Source organism: Mus musculus, chromosome 12 (assembly GCF_000001635.26).
Source record: "Mus musculus strain C57BL/6J chromosome 12, GRCm38.p6 C57BL/6J".
Classification (NCBI taxonomy): Eukaryota; Metazoa; Chordata; class Mammalia; order Rodentia; family Muridae; genus Mus; species Mus musculus.
The window spans coordinates 16,603,764-16,629,929 of record NC_000078.6 but is presented as its reverse complement, the minus strand read 5'-3'; the positions used below and the strand labels follow the sequence as shown (position 1 = coordinate 16,629,929).

Below are 26,166 nucleotides of genomic sequence, written 5' to 3'. Positions count from 1 at the left end.
GGGTGTCACTACATAGCTTTGGCTGTCCTGGAACTCATGCTGTAGACGAGGCTGACCTTGAACTCACAAAGACCTGCCTGCCTCTGCCTCCCGAGTGCTGAGATTAAAATGAAAGAGTGCAAAATATATCTGGCTCACAATGAAATTTTTGTCACCCATAAAAAAAAGAAATTATGGAATTTACAGAAAGAAAGATGGATGGAACTGTGAAAATGTATGAAGCAAGGACAGCCAGGCACACACACACACACACACACACACACACACACACACACACACACACACACATGCACAAACAAAACAAAATCAAACAAACACAACACCCTCTCTCTCACACACATGTATCCTGGCTTCTAGTTTTTACTCTGTATATGTATGTGAAGAGTCTGGGTGGCGGTCAGGAAACTAGAGGAGAAAGGAGGTTTTAAGGGAGGTGGGTATGAGGGTGATGGAACACATGTAATATGCAATTGGGAAAAAGAGGAATACCAGGGCAGATGGGCACAGCCAGGATCAAGTCAGGGAGATGAGAGGGGTGGGGGGACAAGAACTAAGTATGTATAAAAATATGGCAGGGAAACCTGTTACTTTGAATGCAAATTTAAAATAAAGCTTAAAACTTAAGAAGATTGAAAATTTGTATCTCTCTGCAGTCCCGAGTCACATGCAGACACTTTGGGGAACTATTTCTTGCCAAGAAAAAAAAAATCCTTGTTTTGAAAGAAATACCTTACAGGTCAATTTCAGCTCCATGGGCACAAACGAACAAGGTTAAATTAATGGGGTTGGGAGTCTGAACAGGTTAGAGGGTGCGCCAGAGAACCGGACAGCTTCTGGGACGGGCAGAAGCACAGAGCCGCTGAGGCAGCAGCCTGGGCGGGCCACAGACAACCGGCCACCATCCGGACCAGAGGACAGGTGTCCGCCTGGCTTGGGAGGCGGCCTCAGCCTCAGCAGCAGTGGTCGCCATCTGGGTTCCGGGACTCCGCGGGACCTAGGAAATTAGTCTGAACAGGCTAGAGGGTGCGCCAGAGAACCGGACAGCTTCTGGGACGGGCGGAAGCACAGAGCCGCTGAGGCAGCAGCCTGGGCGGGCCGCAGATAACCGGCCACCATCCGGACCAGAGGACAGGTGTCCGCCTGGCTCGGGAGACGGCCTCAGCCTCAGGAGCAGCGGTCACCATCTTGGTTCCAGGACTCCCTGGAACTTAGGATTTTAGTCTGCACAGGTGAGAGTCTGCACCACAGAAGCTGACAGCTTCTGGGAACTGCCAAAGCAACACAGCTTCTGAGAGAGGCCCTGTTTTGGGCCTTCTTCTTCGACCAGGAGGAGGTCCAAAAACAAGATATCTGCGCACCTTCCCTGTAAGAGAGCTTGCCAGCAGAGAGTGCTCTGAGCACTGAAACTCAGAGGAGAGAATCTGTCTCCCAGGTCTGCTGAGAGACGGTAACAGAATCACCAGAAGAACAATCTCTAAACAGAGTCAACTATAACTACTAACTCCAGAGATTACCAGATGGCAAAAGGTAAACGTAGGAATCCTACTAACAGGAACCAAGACCACTCACCATCATCAGAACCCAGCACTCCCACTTCGCCCAGTCCAGGGCACCCCAACACACCCGAAAACCTAGACCTAGATTTAAAAGCATATCTCATGATGATGGTAGAGGACATCAAGAAGGACTTTAATAAATCACTTAAAGAAATACAGGAGAACACTGCTAAAGAGTTACAAGTCCTTAAAGAAAAACAGGAAAACACAATCAAACAGGTAGAAGTCCTTACAGAAAAGGAGGAAAAAACATACAAACAGGTGATGGAAATGAACAAAACCATACTAGACCTAAAAAGGGAAGTAGAAACAATAAAGAAAACTCAAAGTGAGGCAACACTGGAGATAGAAACCCTAGGAAAGAAATCTGGAACCATAGATTTGAGCATCAGCAACAGAATACAAGAGATGGAAGAGAGAATCTCAGGTGCAGAAGATTCCATAGAGAACATCGGCACAACAATCAAAGAAAATGGAAAATGCAAAAAGATCCTAACTCAAAATATCCAGGAAATCCAGGACACAATGAGAAGACCAAACCTACGAATAATAGGAGTGGATGAGAATGAAGATTTTCAACTCAAAGGACCAGCAAACATCTTCAACAAAATTATTGAAGAAAACTTCCCAAATATAAAGAAAGAGATACCTATGAACATACAAGAAGCCTACAGAACTCCAAATAGACTGGACCAGAAAAGAAATTCCTCCCGACACATAATAATCAGAACAACAAATGCACTAAATAAAGATAGAATACTAAAAGCGGTAAGGGAAAAAGGTCAAGTAACATACAAAGGCAAGCCTATCAGAATTACACCAGATTTTTCACCAGAGACTATGAAAGCCAGAAGAGCCTGGACAGATGTTATACAGACACTAAGAGAACACAAATTCCAGCCCAGGCTACTATACCCAGCCAAACTCTCAATTACCATAGATGGAGAAACCAAAGTATTCCACGACAAAACCAAATTCTCACATTATCTCTCCACGAATCCAGCCCTTCAAAGGTTAATAACAGAAAAAAACCAATACAAGAACGGGAACAATGCCCTAGAAAAAACAAGAAGGTAATCCCTCAACAAACCTAAAAGAAGACAGCCACAAGAACAGAATGCCAACTTTAACAACAAAAATAACAGGAAGCAACAATTACTTTTCCTTAATATCTCTTAACATCAATGGTCTCAACTCCCCAATAAAAAGACATAGACTAACAAACTGGCTACACAAACAAGACCCAACATTTTGCTGTTTACAGGAGACACATCTCAGAGAAAAAGATAGACACTACCTCAGAATAAAAGGCTGGAAAACAATTTTCCAAGCAAATGGTATGAAGAAACAAGCTGGAGTAGCCATCCTAATATCTGATAAGATTGACTTCCAACCCAAAGTCATCAAAAAAGACAAGGAGGGGCACTTTGTTCTCATCAAAGGTAAAATCCTCCAAGAGGAACTCTCAATTCTGAATATCTATGCGCCAAATACAAGGGCAGCCACATTCATTAAAGAAACTTTAGTAAAGCTCAAAGCACACATTGCACCTCACACAATAATAGTGGGAGACTTCAACACACCACTTTCACCAATGGACAGATCATGGAAACAGAAACTAAACAGGGACACACTGAAACTAACAGAAGTGATGAAACAAATGGATCTGACAGATATCTACAGAACATTTTATCCTAAAACAAAAGGATATACCTTCTTCTCAGCACCTCATGGTACCTTCTCCAAAATTGACCACATAATAGGTCACAAAACAGGCCTCAACAGATTCAAAAATATTGAAATTGTCCCATGTATCCTATCAGATCACCATGCACTAAGGCTGATCTTCAATAACAAAAAAAATAACAGAAAGCCAACACTCACGTGGAAACTGAACAACACTCTTCTCAATGATACCTTGGTCAAGGAAGGAATAAAGAAAGAAATTAAAGACTTTTTAGAGTTTAATGAAAATGAAGACACAACGTACCCAAACCTTTGGGACACAATGAAAGCATTTCTAAGAGGGAAACTCATAGCTCTGAGTGCCTCCATGAAGAAACGGGAGAGAGCACATACTAGCAGCTTGACAACACATCTAAAAGCTCTAGAAAAAAAGGAAGCAAATTCACCCAAGAGGAGTAGACGGCAGGAAATAATCAAACTCAGGGGTGAAATCAACCAAGTGGAAACAAGAAGAACTATTCAAAGAATTAACCAAACGAGGAGTTGGTTCTTTGAGAAAATCAACAAGATAGATAAACCCTTAGCTAGACTCACTAGAGGGCACAGAGACAAAATCCTAATTAACAAAATCAGAACTGAAAAGGGAGACATAACAACAGATCCTGAAGAAATCCAAAACACCATCAGATCCTTCTACAAAAGGCTATACTCAACAAAACTGGAAAACCTGGACGAAATGGACAAATTTCTGGACAGATACCAGGTACCAAAGTTGAATCAGGATCAAGTTGACCTTCTAAACAGTCCCATATCCCCTAAAGAAATAGAAGCAGTTATAAATAGTCTCCCAGCCAAAAAAAGCCCAGGACCAGACGGGTTTAGTGCAGAGTTCTATCAGACCTTCAAAGAAGATCTAATTCCAGTTCTGCACAAACTTTTTCACAAGATAGAAGTAGAAAGTACTCTACCCAACTCATTTTATGAAGCCACTATTACTCTGATACCTAAACCACAGAAAGATCCAACAAAGATAGAGAACTTCAGACCAATTTCTCTTATGAATATCGATGCAAAAATCCTCAATAAAATTCTCGCTAACCGAATCCAAGAACACATTAAAGCAATCATCCATCCTGACCAAGTAGGTTTTATTCCAGGAATGCAGGGATGGTTTAATATACGAAAATCCATCAATGTAATCCACTATATAAACAAACTCAAAGACAAAAACCACATGATCATCTCGTTGGATGCAGAAAAAGCATTTGACAAGATCCAACACCCATTCATGATAAAAGTTCTGGAAAGATCAGGAATTCAAGGCCCATACCTAAACATGATAAAAGCAATCTACAGCAAACCAGTAGCCAACATCAAAGTAAATGGAGAGAAGCTGGAAGCAATCCCACTAAAATCAGGGACTAGACAAGGCTGCCCACTTTCTCCCTACCTTTTCAACATAGTACTTGAAGTATTAGCCAGAGCAATTCGACAACAAAAGGAGATCAAGGGGATACAAATTGGAAAGGAGGAAGTCAAAATATCACTTTTTGCAGATGATATGATAGTATATATAAGTGACCCTAAAAATTCCACCAGAGAACTCCTAAACCTGATAAACAGCTTCGGTGAAGTAGCTGGATATAAAATTAACTCAAACAAGTCAATGGCCTTTCTCTACACAAAGAATAAACAGGCTGAGAAAGAAATTAGGGAAACAACACCCTTCTCAATAATCACAAATAATATAAAATATCTCGGCGTGACTCTAACTAAGGAAGTGAAAGATCTGTATGATAAAAACTTCAAGTCTCTGAAGAAAGAAATTAAAGAAGATCTCAGAAGATGGAAAGATCTCCCATGCTCATGGATTGGCAGGATCAATATTGTAAAAATGGCTATCTTGCCAAAAGCAATCTACAGATTCAATGCAATCCCCATCAAAATTCCAACTCAATTCTTCAACGAATTAGAAGGAGCAATTTGCAAATTCATCTGGAATAACAAAAAACCTAGGATAGCAAAAACTCTTCTCAAGGATAAAAGAACCTCTGGTGGAATCACCATGCCTGACCTAAAGCTTTACTACAGAGCAATTGTGGTAAAAACTGCATGGTACTGGTATAGAGACAGACAAGTAGACCAATGGAATAGAATTGAAGACCCAGAAATGAACCCACACACCTATGGTCACTTGATCTTCGACAAGGGAGCTAAAACCATCCAGTGGAAGAAAGACAGCATTTTCAACAAATGGTGCTGGCACAACTGGTTGTTATCATGTAGAAGAATGCGAATCGATCCATACTTATCTCCTTGTACTAAGGTCAAATCTAAATGGATCAAAGAACTTCACATAAAACCAGAGACACTGAAACTTATAGAGGAGAAAGTAGGGAAAAGCCTCGAAGATATGGGTACAGGGGAAAAATTCCTGAACAGAACAGCAATGGCTTGTGCTGTAAGATCGAGAATTGACAAATGGGACCTAATGAAACTCCAAAGTTTCTGCAAGGCAAAAGACACCGTCAATAAGACAAAGAGACCACCAACAGATTGGGAAAGGATCTTTACCTATCCTAAATCAGATAGGGGACTAATATCCAACATATATAAAGAACTCAAGAAGGTGGACTTCAGAAAATCAAACAACCCCATTAAAAAATGGGGCTCAGAACTGAACAAAGAATTCTCACCTGAGGAATACCGAATGGCAGAGAAGCACCTGAAAAAATGTTCAACATCCTTAATCATCAGGGAAATGCAAATCAAAACAACCCTGAGATTCCACCTCACACCAGTCAGAATGGCTAAGATCAAAAATTCAGGTGACAGCAGATGCTGGCGAGGATGTGGAGAAAGAGGAACACTCCTCCATTGTTGGTGGGATTGCAGGCTTGTACAACCACTCTGGAAATCTGTCTGGCGGTTCCTCAGAAAATTGGACATAGTACTACCGGAGGATCCAGCAATACCTCTCCTGGGCATATATCCAGAAGATGCCCCAACTGGTAAGAAGGACACATGCTCCACTATGTTCATAGCAGCCTTGTTTATAATAGCCAGAAGCTGGAAAGAACCCAGATGCCCCTCAACAGAGGAATGGATACAGAAAATGTGGTACATCTACACAATGGAGTACTACTCAGCTATTAAAAAGAATGAATTTATGAAATTCCTAGCCAAATGGATGGACCTGGAGGGCATCATCCTGAGTGAGGTAACACATTCACAAAGGAACTCACACAATATGTACTCACTGATAAGTGGATATTAGCCCAAAACCTAGGATACCCAAGATATAAGATACAATTTCCTAAACACATGAAACTCAAGAAAAATGAAGACTGAAGTGTGGACACTATGCCCCTCCTTAGAAGTGGGAACAAAACACCCTTGGAAGGAGTTACAGAGACAAAGTTTGGAGCTGAGATGAAAGGATGGACCATGTAGAGACTGCCTTATCCAGGGATCCACCCCATAATCAGCATCCAAACGCTGACACCATTGCATACACTAGCAAGATTTTATCGAAAGGACCCAGATGTAGCTGTCTCTTGTGAGACTATGCCGGGGCCTAGCAAACACAGAAGTGGATGCCCACAGTCAGCTAATGGATGGATTACAGGGCTCCCAATGGAGGAGCTAGAGAAAGTACCCAAGGAGCTAAAGGGATCTGCAACCCTATAGGTGGATCAACATTATGAACTAACCAGTACCCCGGAGCTCTTGACTCTAGCTGCATATGTATCAAAAGATGGCCTAGTCGGCCATCACTGGAAAGAGAGGCCCATTGGACACACAAACTTTATATGCCCCAGAACAGGGGAACGCCAGGGCCAAAAAGGGGGAGTGGGCGGGTAGGGGAGTGGGGGTGGGTGGGTATGGGGGACTTTTGGTATAGCATTGGAAATGTAAATGAGCTAAATACCTAATAAAAAATGGAAAGAAAAAAAAATTAATGGGGTTGGGTGAGTCCCAACCTTCTAAGAAGTCCTCAAGCTTTGCCCACACGCTGTACTGGATCGGTGACGTCATGAGGGGTATGGAGTCCTTGAGACACCTGGGAGCAAATGGCAGAATAGGGAGTGAAGTCTCATCTTCCCACCCTGTCTTAGTTAGGGTTTTACTGCTGTGAACAGACACCATGTCCAAGGCAAGTCTTATAAAAACAACATTTAATTGAGGCTGGCTTACAAGTTCAGAGGTTCAGTCCATTATCTTCAAGGTGGGAGAATGGCAGTATCCAGGCAGGCATGGCACAGGAGGAGCTGAGAGTTCTACGTCTTCATTCAAAGGTGGCTAGTGGAAGACTGACTTCCAGGCAACTAGGGTGAGGATCTTTTGCCTACACCCACAGTGGCACACCCATTCCAACCAGGTCACACCTATTCCAACAAGGCCACACCTCCAGATGGTGCCACTCCCTGGTCCAAGGATATACAAACCATCATACACCCCTTCCTGGTGGTCACAAAGTTATCAGAACATCTTTCCCACTCTTCAAGCCTGTGACATAGCTGGTGGCATTGACATCACACATGCTGGGAAGGTCTAAATGAGGTGACTTCTGTCCATCAGCGTAGTGATGTCACCCCTGCCTTCTATACGTCAAGGTCGTGAGTCAAGGGTCACCAAGTGATTGCAGCATGTACCTTGTTATAAAGAACAGGGAGGATGAGGCTGGGGTTGCCTTTGGTGAGCTCCGGGATTAGTGGAGGGAGGGGGTGGGCAGAATAGGGAAAGACTATATCCACCTGCAGGAGCTCTGGGAAGAGTGAGATGGGAGCCAAGGATGAGACTAGCTGACCTGGGGGAAATGAGCCAGCGTTTCTGACATTGTTTCACTAAAATGGAAACAAACAAAACAGAAATACCACAATGGAGATGCTCTCAATGCTTAGACAATTAGATGAGTTCAGTGGAGTGGCACCTGGCTAGTCTAGTAGGAGGAGTTTATGTTTCTGGCGCCATCTCCCTGCCTTGCTTGCTGCAGGTGCAAGCCAATGGGCTCCGTTTGTCAGGCTCACTTCAGTGCAGGGATCACTGTCCATCACCAGGTGCATGCTCACCTGGTGCCCAAGATCACACTCTTAGCCAGGTACAGCCTCAAGTCTGTCCTGCTACAAAAAACGCTCAAAATACTAGGAGCTTGGAGGGCTAGACCAACCTTGATCAGGGATACAACACCCAGCATCACATGTTCCATGGCCCTGGTTCGTGTGATGATGGCTTCTCCCTTTCTTCTACAGCTGCCTACCCCATGGGCCTCTCAGGAGTCAGAGTCTGGGGGAGTAAGGTGTTTGGGGCAGGTGTTTCAGTCTGCTTTGGGGCAGTGTACCTACCATGTGCAAACTTGGGAAGGTAGCATAAAGCTGCTTTGAGACTTGGCTTCTAGAAGTGGCAGGCTTAAGAGTGACACAAGGCTGTGACGTCCCTGGTGCAGAGTAAGGACTGTGGCTGACACTCACTGACAGATGAAGACTCTGGACTGGAGCTCATCTTTCTTTCCTGGCTCCTCTCTGGCTATGGCTGGAGTTTCACTGACTCTACTGTGGACAAAACACTTCTTTGATGCTCTAAGTCATTCAGTCTCTTCCTAGTTTCTCTTCCTGGGTGCTCAAATTTCTTCTCTTCCTCAATTCATTCTCCCCAGGCCTTGAGCTGTAGTCTCACTCCTCACAACTCAAGACTCCCCTGCTAAGTTTCTTGACTTTGCTCCCTGGGTCATCTTATCCTCCTGGGTTGTCTTCTCTCCCCTTCCCCTACAGTTATCAAAGAAAAATCCCTTCTTTCTCTAAGACACACATCATGCTAAATTACGGACACCAGCGTCTGCGCTTCCTCCCTGTTTCCCATGAGTAGTCCCAGTATCCTGTCTCCATCCTCATAGAAATCATCTCATGAGCTCAGCACTTAGCACAGGCGTGGCTCCCAGTACATGTGAGGCTGGACTTGACCAAACCAGTCTCCAGGCCCTGTGCTCAGACTGCCACAAGCTCTTAGGTTTGTCCCCAGCACAGGACCCAGGTGGCCCATACTGGGGGACTGTCATACCAAAGAGTTACTGCCCTGTCCTGTTGCTATGTAGTGATATTCTAAACAGTAACAGCCAAACAATGAAAGTCTGATAGTTGTTGAATTCAGACAGCATTCTGGTTTTCTGGACTAATTTCCCCATAGTTGCTGTCATTTAATTCTTGCATTAACTGTGTGTCATCATCTCTCTTACAGCAGAGAAGCAAGTGTGGGTGATAGGTCAGTGTTGAGCTCTGCTGGTCAAACCGCAGTCTTCTGAATTGCATCAAGCTGGCGACATCACTTCTTGGGGTAGGGGAACCCAGGGATGACTTGTTTGTTCTGGCTGGCAGAAGTCTATTGGTCTAGTCCATCACCCACGTTGCCTTGCTGAACTAGCCTGTGCAGTGTCTGGTTGTCAGTACACCAATGTCATTTTGCTTGTCTCCACTGAGTTCCAGCTAGTCACAGGCTCCAGAGAGCCAGAGATTTTAAAGGTATTCAGAATTTTCTTTAAGGTGTGTTAGGAGTGCAGACGTATAAATGAGTGTCATGAACAGACAGTGTGGTGTCACCCTAGGAAGCAGGAGGCCTAGGAGATCATATAGGGAAACAGGGGCTGTCTAGGAGGCATTGCAAGCCAGGTAATGCAAGCCAGATGGGGTTTCTATAGGAAAGAGGGAATAAGGTGGGACACTCAGGCTAGGACCAGCCAGCCTGCATCATCTGGAACAGAGGAGCTGGCCTTATTGTGTGGTGACAGTCCTGAGGTGAAAAGGACAGACATTTGGTTGGAGGCTCAAGGTCATGAGAGCCCAGAGACATTGCAGTTGGAGGCAAGGTTCGCTTTGCCTTGCAGACAAGGCCAGTCCTGAGAGGACATCAGTGCAGCAAAATGTAAGACGACAAGAGAGCTGAGGATGCAGCTCAGTGGTGCACATGTGTCTAGCATGTGTGAGCGAGAATGCAGCTCAATGGTGGCGCATGTGTGAGACCTTGCCATCTGTCCCTAGTATAATATAAGAAGACAGGAAGCTGAGACTGGTGCTCAGCGACAGCATATGTGTCTAGCATACATGAGACCCTGCCTTCTGTCCCCGGTACCTCAAAACCCCCAAGCCTTTCAAATAGATGGAAACACATGGCATGTAAGATTTCCAAGAGCATGGTGGTACCTGTCTGTAATCCTAGCACTTTGGAGGCTGAGGCAGGAGAATTGCTTCAAGTTTCACTACAGCTGGGTTGCATAGCAAAACCCTATCTCAAAGAACCCCAAAATAAATAAATTTAAAGAAGGCATGGTTAAAGCTGCCACTTGGAGTCTAGAGAGACACAAACCTTGCCCTCCTTGGCATAGCTTGGCAAGGAAAAGACAGTGTGCAACAGAAAGCCCACAGGGTTTATGGATGGCTAGGTGGAAGGCTGCAGTGAGAGCCTCCTCTTCCCTCAGGTCCCTCTGGGAATGTTTCCCTGCTGCGGGGTGGGGGTGGGGGACGACTGGAGTAGGGGTGGCTCTGAGCCAGTGCTCTTTGGCTTGCCTCCAGTCTTGGAGGCCAGAACTTCAGGGAGGCCAGTGAGGCTGGAATAGCTGCCTGTCAGCTCTGGATCCTAGGGTTGGCCCGTTTCCCAGGCAACCTGACCCTACACAGAAGCATTTGCGTGTGCAAACACGTGGAGTCTGCATGGTGCCTTTCGTAAATAGCCAGACGGGTGAGTGAGCCGTGGGATCAATTTCGCTCAGAGAAGAGTGTCAGTTTGCTATAAATACACACACACACACACACACACACACACACACACACACACACACACACACACACACACACACACCACGGGGTGGAGGATAGAAATCACACAGAGGTCAAAACTGTCCGTACAGACAAGACAGACTTTCTAGTCCAAGACAGGCTAAGTCACTGTCCCTGTCACCTTCCAGGTACACGCAGGTCAGTTCACAGAAGCACCCAGTCCAGCCTGTCTTCCTGCTCCTTTGTACATGTTCTCTTCTGGCTGTTTACTCTTCTGGAACATGCTGCTCCAACACTTGCTGGCTTGCATATGGGGAAGCCTCTGATGTTTTGCTAACTGGACACAGTGTGCCTGGCAAACTTGCCTTCTAAACAACTATGTTTATGTCCATAGGTTAGAACTTTTCTCAGCTTTCGTCACAAACACTTTTTTTTGGGGGGGTAGTGGTTACTGCAGGACTCAGAACCAGTCACAGCGTGGAGAAGAAGTGACTGTGAATGCTATCCCTAAATGGGGCACCTATATCACCTCCTCCAAGGCTTGGCGGGGGGCATTGCAGAAGAAGGGGCAGAAAAAAAATGTCAGAGAGGCCATTGAATTGAATTCCTGGAGCTCGAGTAGGGAACAGAGAGAACTGAGTCCTGCAAGGACCCTGCTGACCTCCAGACACTGCTGTAGCAGAGTGGTGGCACCCAGACCTAAAGAGTTAAATGTTTTAAAAAGTCAGAAGTGGGCTGGGCATAGTAGTGCATGCTTTTAATCCCATCTATCAGGTCTCTGCGAGTTCAAGGTCAGCCTATATTATATAATGAGACTGTTTCTGAAAAGAAATGTACAAACAGGAGGAAGTAGTTGGGGAGTAGTGGGAGGTGCTGAGTTTTGGGTATGATGAGTGTCATGAAGGGGGATGAGGGACTCACATGTCTTAGTTAGGGTTTTACTGCTGTGAACAGACACCATGACCAAGGCAACTCTTTTTGTTTGTTGTGGTTTTTTTTTTTTGTTTTGTTTTTTTGGTTTTTTCGAGACAGGGTTTCTCTGTGTATCCCTGGCTGTCCTGGAACTCACTCTGTAGACTAGGTTGGCCTCGAACTCAGAAATCCACATGTCTCTGCCTCTCAAGTGCTGGGGTTAAAGGCGTGCGTATCATCAAGGCAGGAACATGGCAGCATCCAGGCAGGCATGGTGCAGGAGAAGCTGAGAATTCTACATCTTCATCTGAAGGCTGTTAGCAGAATACTGGCTTCTAGGCAACTAGGATGAATGTATTAAAGACCATACCCACAGTGACATGCCTTCTCCAATAGGGCCACACCTTCTAGAATAGTGTCACTCTATGAGCCAAGTATATGCAAACCATCACATTATGCAATCCCAACTCTCCCTGAGGATTCATAGACAAGTGATGACTGCTGGCGAGGTCTCCGTGTTCCTGTGATCAACACCCCCCACCCATGTTCCTGCACACAACCCCAACCTATGCTCCTGTAAGTATGAAACTCTTTGGATGATTAAAAATAAGACATGAAGGTCAAAGGAAGACTGGATGGAAAGAGAAAGAGAATCAGCAGGAGAAGGAACACAAGAGAGACTAATGATCTGGGGTGAAGAGCATCAGAACACGCTATCTACATGTATGGAAACATCACAATGAAACCCATTATGCATAATCAATATATAATAATGAAATCAATATATGATATTGAAAACATTAACTATTTCAGATATGGAATGTGTATGGGATTCAACTCTATGATTCTTCTGCCCCACGGTGTTGGCTGACTTAGTGGTACCTGTCAGCTAATTGAGCTGGTTTGGAGCAACCCATCTATGCCTGTGGGAGAAGGGAGCACAAGTGCCCAGGACAGTGGAGACTGTGGGCAAGAGTTGTATACAAGTCCCTGAAGGGCAATACTGCAGAGCCAGGGTCCTTACCTGGTGTCCAACACTTCAAGAAAGAGCGTGGCTGGAGACATAAAAGAATGATGTGAGGACTCTCACAACCTGGCCTGTGAGGTGGTCGTCATGGGTCCTTCATGTTATTGACCAAGTCAGCCACTCAGGGTGGCTCAGGTTTAAGGGGAGAGTGGTCGGAGTCCCTGATACCAAGAGTCATGAAGAATCTGAAGGCATTGTTAATCTAGAGCAGAGGCATGCCCATATGTATGCATGTGCACACAGGAATACACACCTATACACATGCATATGTACACAGGCACACACTCTGTCACACTCACACACACTCACACATACTTACTCACACACACTCATACATACAGACATTCCTACATACAATTCTTACACACATGCACACATTGTTCATGCAAGCCCAAGCCTGCCTTCTCTGCCAGCAGGGTATATGTAGGCTAGAAGTAGCAGGCCATGTGATGATCTTGTTGGGACAGAGCTAGGAGCTCACAGGCTCCCTGCGAGTGTATGTCCTGGGTCCTCATGACTTACATTTTCTTCTGGGGGACTTAAATCCCTCATTATCTTCTTCACCCCTTGGTGAATCAACTGATATCTCGTGTCCCTCTTACAGAGTATCCACGAAGTCAGGTTGTCCATACCCACTGGAGTCAGTGAATGTTAGATCAGGTAGCACCATGCCCCTCACTGCACTCCAGGACATGGGGCCACATCCTTGGTGGATCTTTTTTGGATTTCACACAGTCCTGGGCTCTTCCTCTCCAGTGTCTTTTGTTAGATCTGTTCTGTGGAACGTGCCCAGCCTTGCCTTTCACCTATGGAGGGTCCTGCAGAAGCCACATATTTATGTAAACATTGGGTGAGGCCTGGGGACTCCAGCTCTCCTACATGTAGCCAAGAGGATGCGACTAGAAACAGAGAGTAGAGGGAACTCCTGGACCCAGGGCAGAGGCGGCAGAGGCTGCAGGCAGAGCTGTAGGGAGAACTGAAGGATCCCTGCCTCCCCACACACATCTTTTTAGGAAAGGTGTTTTTAAGAATAAGGCTGTGCTAGCCCCTCCCACAGCCATCAGCTTGGAATACAGATGGCATCCTGGTTTTGAAGTTACTGGAACTAGGGATGAATTCCTTCTCACCCCCCACAATCTGCTGGTTGTGTAATGAGCTAATTCACTTGACCCTCTTAGCTCCAGTGTCTTCCCTTGAATGTTGAGAAAATTATACCTCTGTTCTTCCATTCAGCAATATTTAATGACTACCTACCATGGCCCGAGGCTCCAGCGAATTTGATGACAAGAATAGGCCATGTTCCTTATGGAGGAGGCTGTCATTAAGTGAATACTTGTGCAAACGAATGCACATTGTCAAGCTGTGCTAAGTGCTCTGAGGGAAGCATGCAGGTGCGCCGAGAAGGTACAATTCTCCGGGATCATGTTGAGGAGGCCAAGGGCAGCTTTGCTGAGCAGCTGACACACTTGGCTGTGTCGCGCCAGCTGAAGTGTATCCCAGGCAGGAGGATGGGAAGGCTGCTCTCAGAAGCTGAATGAGCTGCAGAGTGTGGCAGAAAGCAGAAAGATGTAGATGGAAGAAAGGTTGCTGTCCTTGAACCCCCCCCCAACACACACACACACACACACACACACAGAGGGAGGTTTTCTGGGGTGATTCAGTACATGCGATGTCATGATAGCTTGCTCTTGCCAGCCCTGAACCTCAGTTTAACTGGAGACAAGGACCCACTGAGACATGATTGAACTCACTCAAGGCTAAATATTATGGAGTATTATTAAGAAAGGGGCCTGAAGAGATGGCTTGGGGGTTAAGAGCACTTGCTGATCTTCCAGAGGACCTCAGTTTGGTTCCCTGAACCCACATGTTGTCTCAAAACCATCCATAACTCCAGTTCCAGGGGATCCGATAACCTCTTCTGAACTCTGTGGGCACCAGGCACTCACATGATACACATATATACACGCAGGCAAAACACTCAAAATACAGAAGGTACATCTTTAAAAAATTTTAAAAGGCGTGGACCCAGCTGCCTTGTTTTCCTTCCCTCCGTCCCTCCTCTTTCTCCCCCTCCTCTCCCTTCCTTTCTCTCTTCTTTTCTTCTTCCCTTCTGTCCTCTCTCTCTCCTTCCTCCTTCCTTCTCAGTCCTTCTCCTTTGACACATGGTCCCAGCCAGCCTTGGACAGCTTCAAACGCTCTGTGCAGTTGAGGATGACCTTGACCTTCAGATGCTCCTGGCTCTACCTTCTAAGTCCTCCCTTGCTCAATTTTAATGCTCTTCTGAGAAAGCCCTGGAAAGCCACAGAGTAGAGCACTGCCAGTCTGATCTCCACTGCCCCACGGAGCCTGTGGAGTAACATACACTTCTGCCATTCTTGGTATCCCTGTGTTTTAACCTCCAAAATCAAAACAACTCTCATGGGAGGTGGTGTTAGAGACACCATGCATCTGTTGGTTGGAGAATAGCTTTGAGGTTTGATCAGAAATTTCATTTTCCATCATGGGTAGATGCAGTCACTGTGATTTTCAATTGCTGTCTGCCTTCCTAGTCAACCATGTGGCTGGGCAAACAGTTCAGTTGTCACACAGACAGACTGCTGTGTGCATGACCATGTTTATGGTCCCTGAAGAATTTGAGTCAGCTCTTCTCAAACATCGAAGTTCAAGTCAAAAGTCTCCTTGTAGCGTCCGATGGAGATGGGGGTTAAATAGCAAGTGGAAGTGTGTCAAAGGCAGTGGTCATTTGAAACCAGGATGTCATTAAATGCCATGGGGTCATTGCAGAAGTGGGAGAGCCGGAGGAACAGAAAATTTGCTGTGAAGTTGTATCTCCTAGAAATATCGGGGAGTCTATATCCGAGAAATCGCACTAACATGGTGTCTTAGATAGTTTTGCTGCTGTGAAGTGATGGTTGCTGGGCTGCTTTAGCACAGACACACTATACCTGGAGTACTGACAGCTGTACCAGGGAACCAGGCTTTGCCCTTTAGTCTCCGTGGACTCAGAGACTAAACAAAGCCCTTAAAACCCCCTTTTAGAGGTGAACAAGAGAGCTGTGTGCACTTACACACTCCTAGGAAGCAGGTGTGGCTCTCCTGAGTTCTGATCCCACTGCTAACTCTGTGCCTGACCTGTGGCTTCACCCAAGTGTTGTGTGGTAGATGATGGGATGGAGAAAGAGGGAAGGAATGGGGTTCGTGACCACATCACATTCTGGATGCCAAGGGAAGTCACCGCATGCTGCCTAGTCCTGAGTTCTTTTAAAGCTGAGCTGCAGCTCCCTGCGGTAAAGTGCGCGGCACGGCTGCAGTTTCAGTACAGTCACTGGTTCTTTAACCCCCACTACGGGCTGATTCCAGAGCGTCCCGTTGACTCCTCTAAAACCTTGTTCTGTTGTTAATTGTTTTGTTCTTTTGAGTTTGGATCTCACTCATGCTATAGTTCTGGCTGGCCTGGAACTCACTGTGTAGCCTAAGTGGGGCACAAGCTCCCTGTAATCCTCCTGCTTCACTTTTCTGAACACTGGAATTACAGATGAGAGTCACCACAGATGATTGTTGTCACCCGTGTGTGTGTGTGTGTGTGTGTGTGTGTGTGTGTGTGTCTAAATGCCAATCAATTCGCATGCAGAATCCAAATCCAAAGGAGGATATTGGCTGTCTTCCTTGGTCATTCTTCCCTTTGCTGCCTTGGGACAGGCTCACTGTTTCAGCTGGCTAGTGAGCTCCTGAGATCTGCTTTTTTTTCCACACCCCCAATGTTGGGGCTATGCGCGCACACAGCCACACCCACCATATTTTATAAGTGAGTGTTGAGGATTCGAACTCAGGCCCTCAGTGTGTGCAGCAAGTGTTTTTTTTTTTGTTGTTTTGTTTTGTTTTGTTTGTTTTTGTTTTTTCGAGACAGGGTTTCTCTGTAGCCCTGGCTGTCCTGGAACTCACTTTGTAGACCAGGCTGGCCTCGAACTCAGAAATCTGCCTGCCTCTGCCTCCCAAATGCTGGAATTAAAGGCGTGCGCCAGCAGCAAGGGTTTTTATCCACTGAGCCATCTCCCCCACACCCTCCCTGGGGTTTGTGAGTCTCTCACTGACCTGGGTTGCAGATGGTTTGGCTACACCAGCTGGCCAGCCACTCTCTGCCTCCCTCGTGCTAGGATTACAAGCTCAGGCCCCCATGCTCAATTCTATTATGTGGGTCCTGGGGATCAAACTCAGGTGCTGGTGTTTATAGAGCAAGCACTTTGCTGGCTGAGCCGTGTCCCCAGCTCCATGAATTCCTACTGGATATGTAAAAACATAAAGACTTTGACATATAAGCAGGTCATGGTTTGCTTATTGCGAATTTCTAATTCACTTCCCTTTTTGTCTTTCAGATTCCAATGATGCGAGACCCCGGGTGGATCCGAAGTGTGTGGCCTTCAAACATTAACGTGAGTACAGCAGCTATCAGGGGCTCTTGTGATTTCATAGGTCAAGATGAAGCCTTCCTTCTTGTCACACAGCGGCTTCCCACTGTAGGCAAGCCTAGTCTTCAAAGCAGGGACTGTGCCATCCAGTGGATGCTTCCAGAGCACTCACTCCCTGTGTTTCATAGGCTCTGCCCCGCCAGCTCTGCCCCACCAGCTAACTTTGCCTGGCTCCTTATTTTTCCTTCTAGCCCATCCCCCTCCAGACACAGATGGAATTTTGTCATCTCCCCAATTAAAAACCATCCTCTAAACTTTAGATTTGAAGGGCTCCTAGCATAGTGGGAGAAGGTCCACAGCAACACTCATGCCTTTGGTCGCCCTTGACAGGTGTCCCTGTCTCTGGTCACAAGTGTCTAATTAAAGCCTTGGTAGCAACACCTGAGCTCTTCACAGCTTCTTCTGAGTCCTGCTGTGGACTCCTTTCTCCTTGTAGCTAGTAGGTTCCACCCCTTCCTCTCATCTCTAGGATTATACTCCAGCCTTGTTCTGTTTGCCCTTGGAGCCTGTCTTTGTAGATCTCCCCAGACACCATTTTCAGCAGCCTGATGCCCATTGTAAGTTATTACAGCTCAGATGGAAAGGTATCCTAGTAGCCGGAAGCCAAGGACTACCACAAAGTCTCACTGCACAACAAACTTTACACAACAGATTTATTGGGAAGAGAAATCAAGGAGGGTGGCTGCCTCTGCTTGGATGAGAAGCAGCAACGGACTGAGCAGGAGGTAGGCTTTCTTGAGGGTTGCGGGGGTGTGTAAAAGAGCTTTCCAGGGTAGCCTGGCATTGGAGGGATTATTTGGCCTGATCTTGGGGGCAAGCTCAGTGACTGGGGTATTGGAAATGGCCTTGCTACCTCCCAAGTCCTTTTCTTAGCATTCAGTTCCTTTGCCCTGGTGCTTGGCATAGTCTCAAAAGCATCATATAGCACATTACAGCCCATGGTTGTGAATCGTTCTAATTATCTAGAGGAGACAGTGGGTTTGAGTTAGGCAAGCTGTTGTAAAAGTCCATGGAAGAATGGATACCTTTGGCTTACTTGACTCTACTGCAGCTTGTTCTGAGGTTATGAAACAGACATCACCACTTTGGGTCTGCCTTTAAAGAACTCACAGGCTAGAGGGATTCAGAAGAAAGGTGTGGACTAAGGCTTCCAGAGGACCTCAGAGGCCTAGTAAAGTGCTTACCCAAGCAAGGGATCCATCCTTGTGCTGATCCTGAGGCCCCAGTGGAGTGAGTGAAGAAGGGAGCTGAAGGAGACAGAGCTCCAGACACTCTGTAAGGGATGAAGTTCTACTTCTAAGCTCTAGAGAGAGATGGGTGCCACGGGAGGCCAGGAAGCCTGGGTAGTGAGCAGTTGGTGGCAGTTGAGCCCAGAATAAGGAACCAGTGTTCTGTGAGAAGGGGCAGGCAGTCTCTGGGTAAGTGGTGCTCCTTCTGAGGATGGCTGTGTAGTCTGATGGTCTTGGAAGTAGCTTGAGGTCACTTCCTGTAGTCAACTCCCTATTCTACAGAACCTGGGGTGGAAGCCATGGTTACCAGGTTTCCAGCCCACTTCTGGTCCAACATGCAGGCCCGTGGTTATGGTTACAGGCCAGGCAGGTGAGGGAAGCAGCTCCCTAGCCCTGGAGATGGCACCATTCCCAGAATTACTCACTCTAACAGGGCAGGACACTGAGCAGAAGACCCAAACTGCATATCTTGCTTAAAGGGCACAACTACGGAACATCTTTATCACCCAAGGTAGGGGATGAAATCCCAACCCGTGGCTGTTGCTCTACTACTTAAAGTATATGAAAGACACTAAGAGAGATGTCTAATAACCTGCCAGCCCCTGTGTATACTAGGCAATCACTTAATCCCACACGAGTCCTGGCTGTTTACCACAAGCCTCTGCAGGAGGAGAGGAGAGTTAACAACTTGTCTGAGATGGGTAGAGAAAGATTAGGAGCTATTTTAGAGCAAGGTCTCCAATATAAGGTCAGTCTTCTGGGGAACAATGGAAAAGCCCTAACAGTTGGCTGAGCACGAGGTAAGAAATGGCATTGGGCTCCAGGACTGGAGGGGGAGCCATTGGACACACACAGAGAATGGGAGGAGGTAGCAGGAGCTGATGCCAATAACCAGGAGGACTTACCTGGTCTTTTAGGGACCCAGATAATGGGGCGTTTACCTCAGCTCTCTGTTTGTTCCACATCTGATTAAGCCTATGTTTTAGTAGTGGAGGTTACTGTGCCAACTTGACATGACCCAGAATCACCTGGAAGAGAGTCTCATTGAGAGAGGTTGTCTAGTTCAAGTTAGCCTTCTAGCATGTCTGTGGGGGAATTGTCTTGACGACTAGTGTTAATTGATGTGGAAAGCCCCAGTCCACTGTGGGTGACACCATTCCCTAGTTAGGGGCCCTGGATTGTGTAAGAGTAGAGAAGTGAGCTGAGTACTAAGCATGCACATCTTCATTCTCTCTGTTCTTGGTTGTGGATGTGACTATTTGCCTTGGTTTCCTGCTTTGACTTCCCCACAGTGATAGACTGTCACTCACCTGAGACTGTGAGCCAAAGCAAACATTTTCTCTTCCAGGTTGCTTTTTTCAAGGTATTTTATCACAGCAACAGACATAAAACCAGCAAACAGGTGAAAATGACCCTCCTAGTTCCAATATTGAGTTTTTGCATTCTAAAAGCTTGAGTCTTGTGTTGGCTAGTTTTATGTCAACTTAACACAGGCCAGAGTCATCAGAGAGAAGGGAGCTTCAATTGAGAAAATGCCTTCATAAGATCTAGCAATAGGCAAGCCTGTAAGGTATTTTCTTAGTGACTGATAGAGGAGAGCCCAGCCCATTGTGTGTAGGGACATCCCTGGTTCTGGGTTCTAATAGAAAGCAGGCTGAGCAAGCCATGCGGAGAAAGCTAGTAAGCAGCACCCCTCCATGGCCTCTGCATCAGCTCCTGCCTCCTGGTTCCTGCCCTGAGTTACTGTTCTTACTGCTTTTGATGATGGAACTGTGAGTGAAATAAACCCTTTCCTCCCCAAGTTGCTTTGGTCATGGTGCTTCATCGCAGTAATGGTAATCCTAAAACTCATCTTTTGAAGCAAAGGGAGTGTAGCGTATGCTGGTTTGTCCTGTTGGTGTGCTTCCTGCTCTGTGGTTTTCTCCTTACCAGGAATTTGAAGTGGGAGCCCTCTCAGGTTATCTGGTGATGTTCAGAGCCAATTGCTGGTTTTTTTCCCTTGTTTTAAATATCAGTTTGTGTGGGGGGTGGGGTGGGGGGGTGTTGACTACCAACAGGCACCTGCACAGTCCATTACAACCATGATGTCTTTAACTTTCATATGACCATAAAGTACAGAGCTTTAATTTTCTATTCAGTGGTTTCTTGGGTTTTCTAGAGATGCCCCAAGGCATTGCTTCATTTGTCAGTGGCCACATTGTAGTAACAGATCAGTTTTCTGTCTTCTGTTTATAGCTCCACATAACCATCTCTTTTCCCATCCCAGGGAACACCTTGGTTTGGACTCTCCTTGCTGTCTCTTCCCAGAGGTCTGGGATCTGTTGTTGGGTTGGGTCTTAACTTCCTTGAGGGTAGAGTCATCATCTCCTATGTACTTACTTGCTGCTTGGCTCGGCACATTGTAAGCATCAGGGTGGTCTCTGACAAGGGTGGCGACACCTTCTATATCCGTGGCAGGGTTCATTCATTTATTTTCAGTGTGATGAGCGTATATTTAAACGAGAGTTTACTTGTAATTATAACAAGCCTATTTGTAATCAGGTAGGACACTTCAAGATATGTTAGTCATTCATTTAGAAAGTATTTGTTGAGACCTGAGTGTCAGGCCCAGTTTAGATATGTTGTGAAAAAAAAAAAACAATAGCTGCCTACTGGAGAGTGATTCCTAACAGTCATGGGTACAAATAGAACATTGCGTTTGGAGTCCAGTTGGGCAGCACATTGAGAGCCTCTCATGGAACCCACGTAGTTTGCTGGTGGTGGGGGTAGTTATACTTACAGTGCGGTTGAAGGTGAGACGGGGAGACCCTTTTCCCCAAGGCTGTTCTGAATAGAGAATGTCCACCCTAGCCGTGCTTTGGGCTTTGAATGAGGTAAAGTTTTAAGTCCAAAGTGAGCAAAAGTAAAGGAACAAACAAGCCACAGACAGACAGAAGCAGAAGATTAAAGAGAAAAATCATCAAATCCGCAGGCTTAGGGCATGCAGCAGAGATGACTTGGGAATGGCTCGCTGGAGTCACAAAGTCTTGATTGGGAATTCCTAGGCAAAGTAGAGCTGCCTCTGTGTGGGTGAGCTTCCAGCCTCTGGTTCCCACTTCAGGCGTGTTTTTTGTTTGTTTGTTTTCTACCTCAGGATAAAGAGGGCGACTAACCTCAGTTGGAAATGCTATACCTTCCAGCTATTCTCAAGAGTGCAGTGCTTTTTAACACCCTCAGCTGGTCCCCTACCTCCCTGTTTCAGGGCCAGGAGACCTGCCCCCAGAACAGGGTGTCTTGATATAAGCGTGCTGAGTGAGACAGGGGGGGGGGTCTCCTCATCCCCACAATCCACTTTCACCAAGTACAAATACACGATCAATAGAATTGATGTTACAAGGGAGAATCATGGACAGAGACACTGTGGCAGAAGGGATTCGAAGAGTGAAGAATAAAAATGACCCAAGGAGGCTTGAACCCAGAGCCAGAGGGGAAGCAGCACTGCCACCAGGGTAGTGGTGTCTGGCTTTTGATTGGTCAGATGTTTGCCGAAGGTTTAGAGATGCATCTCTCTGAGCCTCATGCTCTCATGGAGCTGGGTAGTCCCGGGTCTCTTGACTGCAGCGGAATGGAGTGGTGACTTAGCTGGTTCATACAGTGACACAGTGGACTCCACAAAATGAGAGGAGAATTCAAAGTTGTGTGTGGGGGTGTTCCAAGGGCAGCCTCAAACCTCCTGTCTAGACCATTCTTCATGTGACTCAGGCAGAGAGGTGATAGGAGAGAGTATTGGGTGGGGTGTTATCTATTCTAAAATTAAAGGACTTCATGCTAATTCCTTCTTATGTGATCCTAACACCCCTTTAGGTGCTTATGGATAGATAGTGACACCCTTCAAGTTGACCACTGCTGGGGAGGACGCGCATATGTGTGGTGAGGGTACAAAGACACTGTGGACATCCTGTGAGGTCCCAGCTTAAGCTGTGGGTCCTGACTGTGACATCTGAATGTGGGAGTCAGTCACAAAAAATTTGATGAAGGTTTCTGAACTTTCTCTCGACTCCCAGAAATTAATTAAAACATCAAATGTGTAATGAATCCAGGTGTTTCTGGCATCATGTGACATCACTGCAGCCTTGGATCTGCACAGACAGTGTGTGTGCTTTGCACACACTTGTCTGTGTGGTTTCAACTATCTCGGCCTGAAACACTTTGGCTCAGGCTCACGACTATTGTCTTAGAAATTGCAATTTCTTTTAACTCTACGTAACAAATTTTTCTGCTATCATGTTATTAGAAACATAACAGCTTAGTTACAGAAAACAAAGATTTTCGCTATTTTTCTACCATCAGTCCTTAGCATGTAAATGCCAGTTTAGCATGTCTTTAGATTGTATTAGCCCAGCAAGCACATGCTGCTAATTAGCATGCAGGTCTTCTCCCGTCTTTAATTGTAAAATTACATGTGTCAAACTATTATTTTGAAGATTTACTTATTTTAATTTTGTGTGCACGAGTGCTGATATTTACATAAGTGTACCATATGCATGCAGTGCCCATGGAGGCTAGGAGAAGGTGTCTGATCTTCTGGAACTGGATTTAGACAACTGCAAGCTACCATGTGAGTGCCAGGGACTGAACCCAAGGGTTTTGCAAGAACAGCCAGTGCTCGCTCTTAACCTCTGAGCCATCTTTTCATCCCCAAAGAATCATTAGGTAATTTCTTTCTGAGTTACTAGCAGAAATTGTTTGATTTGTATGTCTATTCTATATACTATCACTCAGGGTCACAACATGCTTGTCATGAGTAGAAGTTTAAGAAGCCCTGATTGAGATGGTAGGTCAGAGGAGGAAGGTACCAGACAGTTCTGTTCATTGTTGCTTTCTAGTGGGAGGCCCGGGGTCCTCAGGTGATATGACCTGGTAATGTCAGAGAACAAACTGGAACCCTGTTCTGTTCTGCTGGCTCACACTTGTCAGGACACAGTAGGCTCTAGAAAGATCTGAGCTCTTTTGTTGGTTGGTTGGTTGTTGTTCACTGGACCTGACTTTTGGGGACAGGGTACAAAATCAAACAAAACAGAATGTGCTGGGTCTCAAGACAGATTCAGTGGAGTGATCTGGCCACCATTTTTCCCTGTGGGGACTTGAGCAGCCCACAGGTGGGATATGTGGTCTGGGCAAGGGCAAACGTGAAACTATGAACTTTCCAAGCAAGTTTTCTTGCCACCTCATGACTCATGGGGTGAAACTGTGGTCCCCTCTTCAAAGACACCCAGTATGGAACTTCTCCGTGTCTAGATCATCCTTGATGGTGAGGGAAGGGGAGGGGAGGAGAGGGAAGAGGGGAGGGGAGAGGAGAGGAGAGGGGAGAGGAGAGGAGAGGCACTAAAGAACACCGAGGCCCAGCAAGGTAGAGTCATAGCAGCCTTCAGAAGCTGGCTCTTCTCCAGCTGCCACCTCCAGGTCCATCTGTGGTCTCCTCAGATGAGGAAAAAGACAGCTCTCTATGGACTTCTCAGACTCCATCGGCAAACACACAGCAATTCACTGCAGAAGGCAGAGGCAGGGGAGAGGGAGGGAGAGGGGGAGGGGGAGAGACAGACAGAGACAGAGAGACAGAGGGAGGAGCGCAGGAGAGCCAGCCGTCCTGCTTTTTGTGTGGGGAGGTTGCAAGAGTAAAGGGGAAGAATTATATCTTCATTTGAATTCCCCCCAAATTTTGGTATAGAAGGGTCCTCACACTGCAGTTACTGTAGAAGAGTCTGGTGCTCAGCAGGAATTCTTCAAGGATGTTTTAGGTACAATCTCATCTTTTAGAGGACAGCTCAAGGTGCTCGATCTGCACATAACTTACTCAGAGGGGCTATCTCATACAGACAAGCCAACAAATAACACAGAGGAGTCCCCCGTGGCTTCTGCACCCTTCTGCCTGACTCTAAACAGTGGTGCATGACCTGTAGAGCCCCCCCCCACCCCCCAGACAAAGTGCCAGGGAGCAACACAAGAAAAACAAGTCTTTCAGATGCAGCTTTCTTTTCATGGTTCAGGAGCACCAACCAGAAGCCACGTGGGATGGCACAGTCAGGACTCTGCACACAGTCAGACTCTGTGCATAGTCAGGCTCTACCTTCGGTTTCCAGGATTCACATCTGTGGTTGAGCACTTTCTACCTGGAAGCTGATCATGAGCTTTGATCCTAGGTCTCCATACAGTGACAGAAAGGAAGGAGCCAAGGTGCACCTTGATGCTGAGAAAGCCTTGGAAGCTAGTGTGACACCCCGGCAGAGTCCTGACACAAGTGTGGTGGCACTGTTACTACCTGGAAGATTCATTTCTCCTTAATAACTTTCCACCTTTACAGCTAAAAGCTTTTGTTTGTAGTGAGCTAGGCAGTGAGTATGTAGCACTAGTATTCCTTGTGATTACACATGGCTCCCCTTTCTGTCTTAGTTATTTTTCTTTGTGTGTGTGTGTGTGTGTGTGTTTGTGTGTTGACAACCTCAGATGTCATCTTCAAGAATGCTGTCTACCTCCTTTGAGACAGACTCTTTTGTTGACTTGGAACTTACCAATTAGGCTAGACTTACTCGGCCAGTAAGCTCCAGGGTTTCTCCTGTCTCAGCCTCTCCATTCTGAGATTACAAACTCATACTATCATGCCATATATTGTTCTAAAAAGGTGAATACTGGGTCTTGAACTCCATCTTTCATGCTTGCAAGGCAATCTAGTCACTGACTGAGTTATCGCCCCAGCCCCTGCTTTAGCCATTTCTGAGACCTCACATGTAGCTACAATTTCCTGGAATCATCTTTTTTTTCTACACAACATCTATTAGAAGAATCTCAGTAAGAGTCTTGATAAACAACACTAATTGCCCATGCTCTGTGAAGAAAAGTGGAAGTAGTCCTTTCTTCCCCTGACAGCTTCTGTTTGTTGGGTGGCACTTCCTGGATTATGGATTCTGTGATTGCAAGAAGGATAGGTACCCATTCATCTGCCTCCAGCATTGCTCAGGCTCTGTGCTGAATCCAAAACTGGTCTCTAAGCACTTGCTTGAGTCCTCATGCACCTCTCTCTTCTAAGCTCCATCAGATGGTGATGTCACACTCCCAGTGATGACGTCACAATCCTGACACCCACCAATGAGCTTGGAGCTTTAGCAGAGAATGGTCATGAAAGAAAGCTGGAGAAGGGGAGACAAGTGTGTGGGGGGGGGACTGGGGGGAGGGAGGATGGGGAAGAAAGAACAGGAAGAGGGAGACTCGGGGAGCCAGTCATGTCTACCCTAATCACTACCATAGAGGGTTGGCTTAGTAGACTGACACCTACAGAACAGTAAGAAAAAAAGGAACAATCCACTGGGGTACTAAAGAGTTCACAAGCAGGGACCTTCCTGTGAAACTGATGGAAGACAGATGGGGTCGTCACAGCCTATTCTCCAGCAGAAGAGACTTTCTTCATGCAACTAAGGTACATGAGGCCAGGAAGGGTGGAGGGTAACGAGGCTTCAATGGCTCTGTCGATTTGCTTTAACTTTGTGTGTG

At 46.2% G+C, this 26,166-nt stretch overlaps 1 protein-coding gene across 8 annotated transcripts in view; it reads left to right on the top strand.

Moving 5' to 3' along the window:
- The window catches only part of Lpin1 (lipin 1), a 118,235-nt gene that overhangs the window by 23,974 nt on the left and 68,095 nt on the right, over positions 1 to 26,166 (top strand). For 7 of the 8 annotated variants that reach the window (XM_006514975.3, XM_006514977.3, XM_030246558.1 and 4 more), the window contains exon 2: positions 17,321 to 17,377. In XM_006514975.3, coding sequence (XP_006515038.1) covers positions 17,321 to 17,377 — 57 coding nt within the window. Of the gene's footprint in view, positions 1 to 17,320; positions 17,378 to 18,963; positions 19,154 to 26,166 lie in introns of those variants that run through there. The other variant, NM_001355598.1, reaches the window with a different exon arrangement.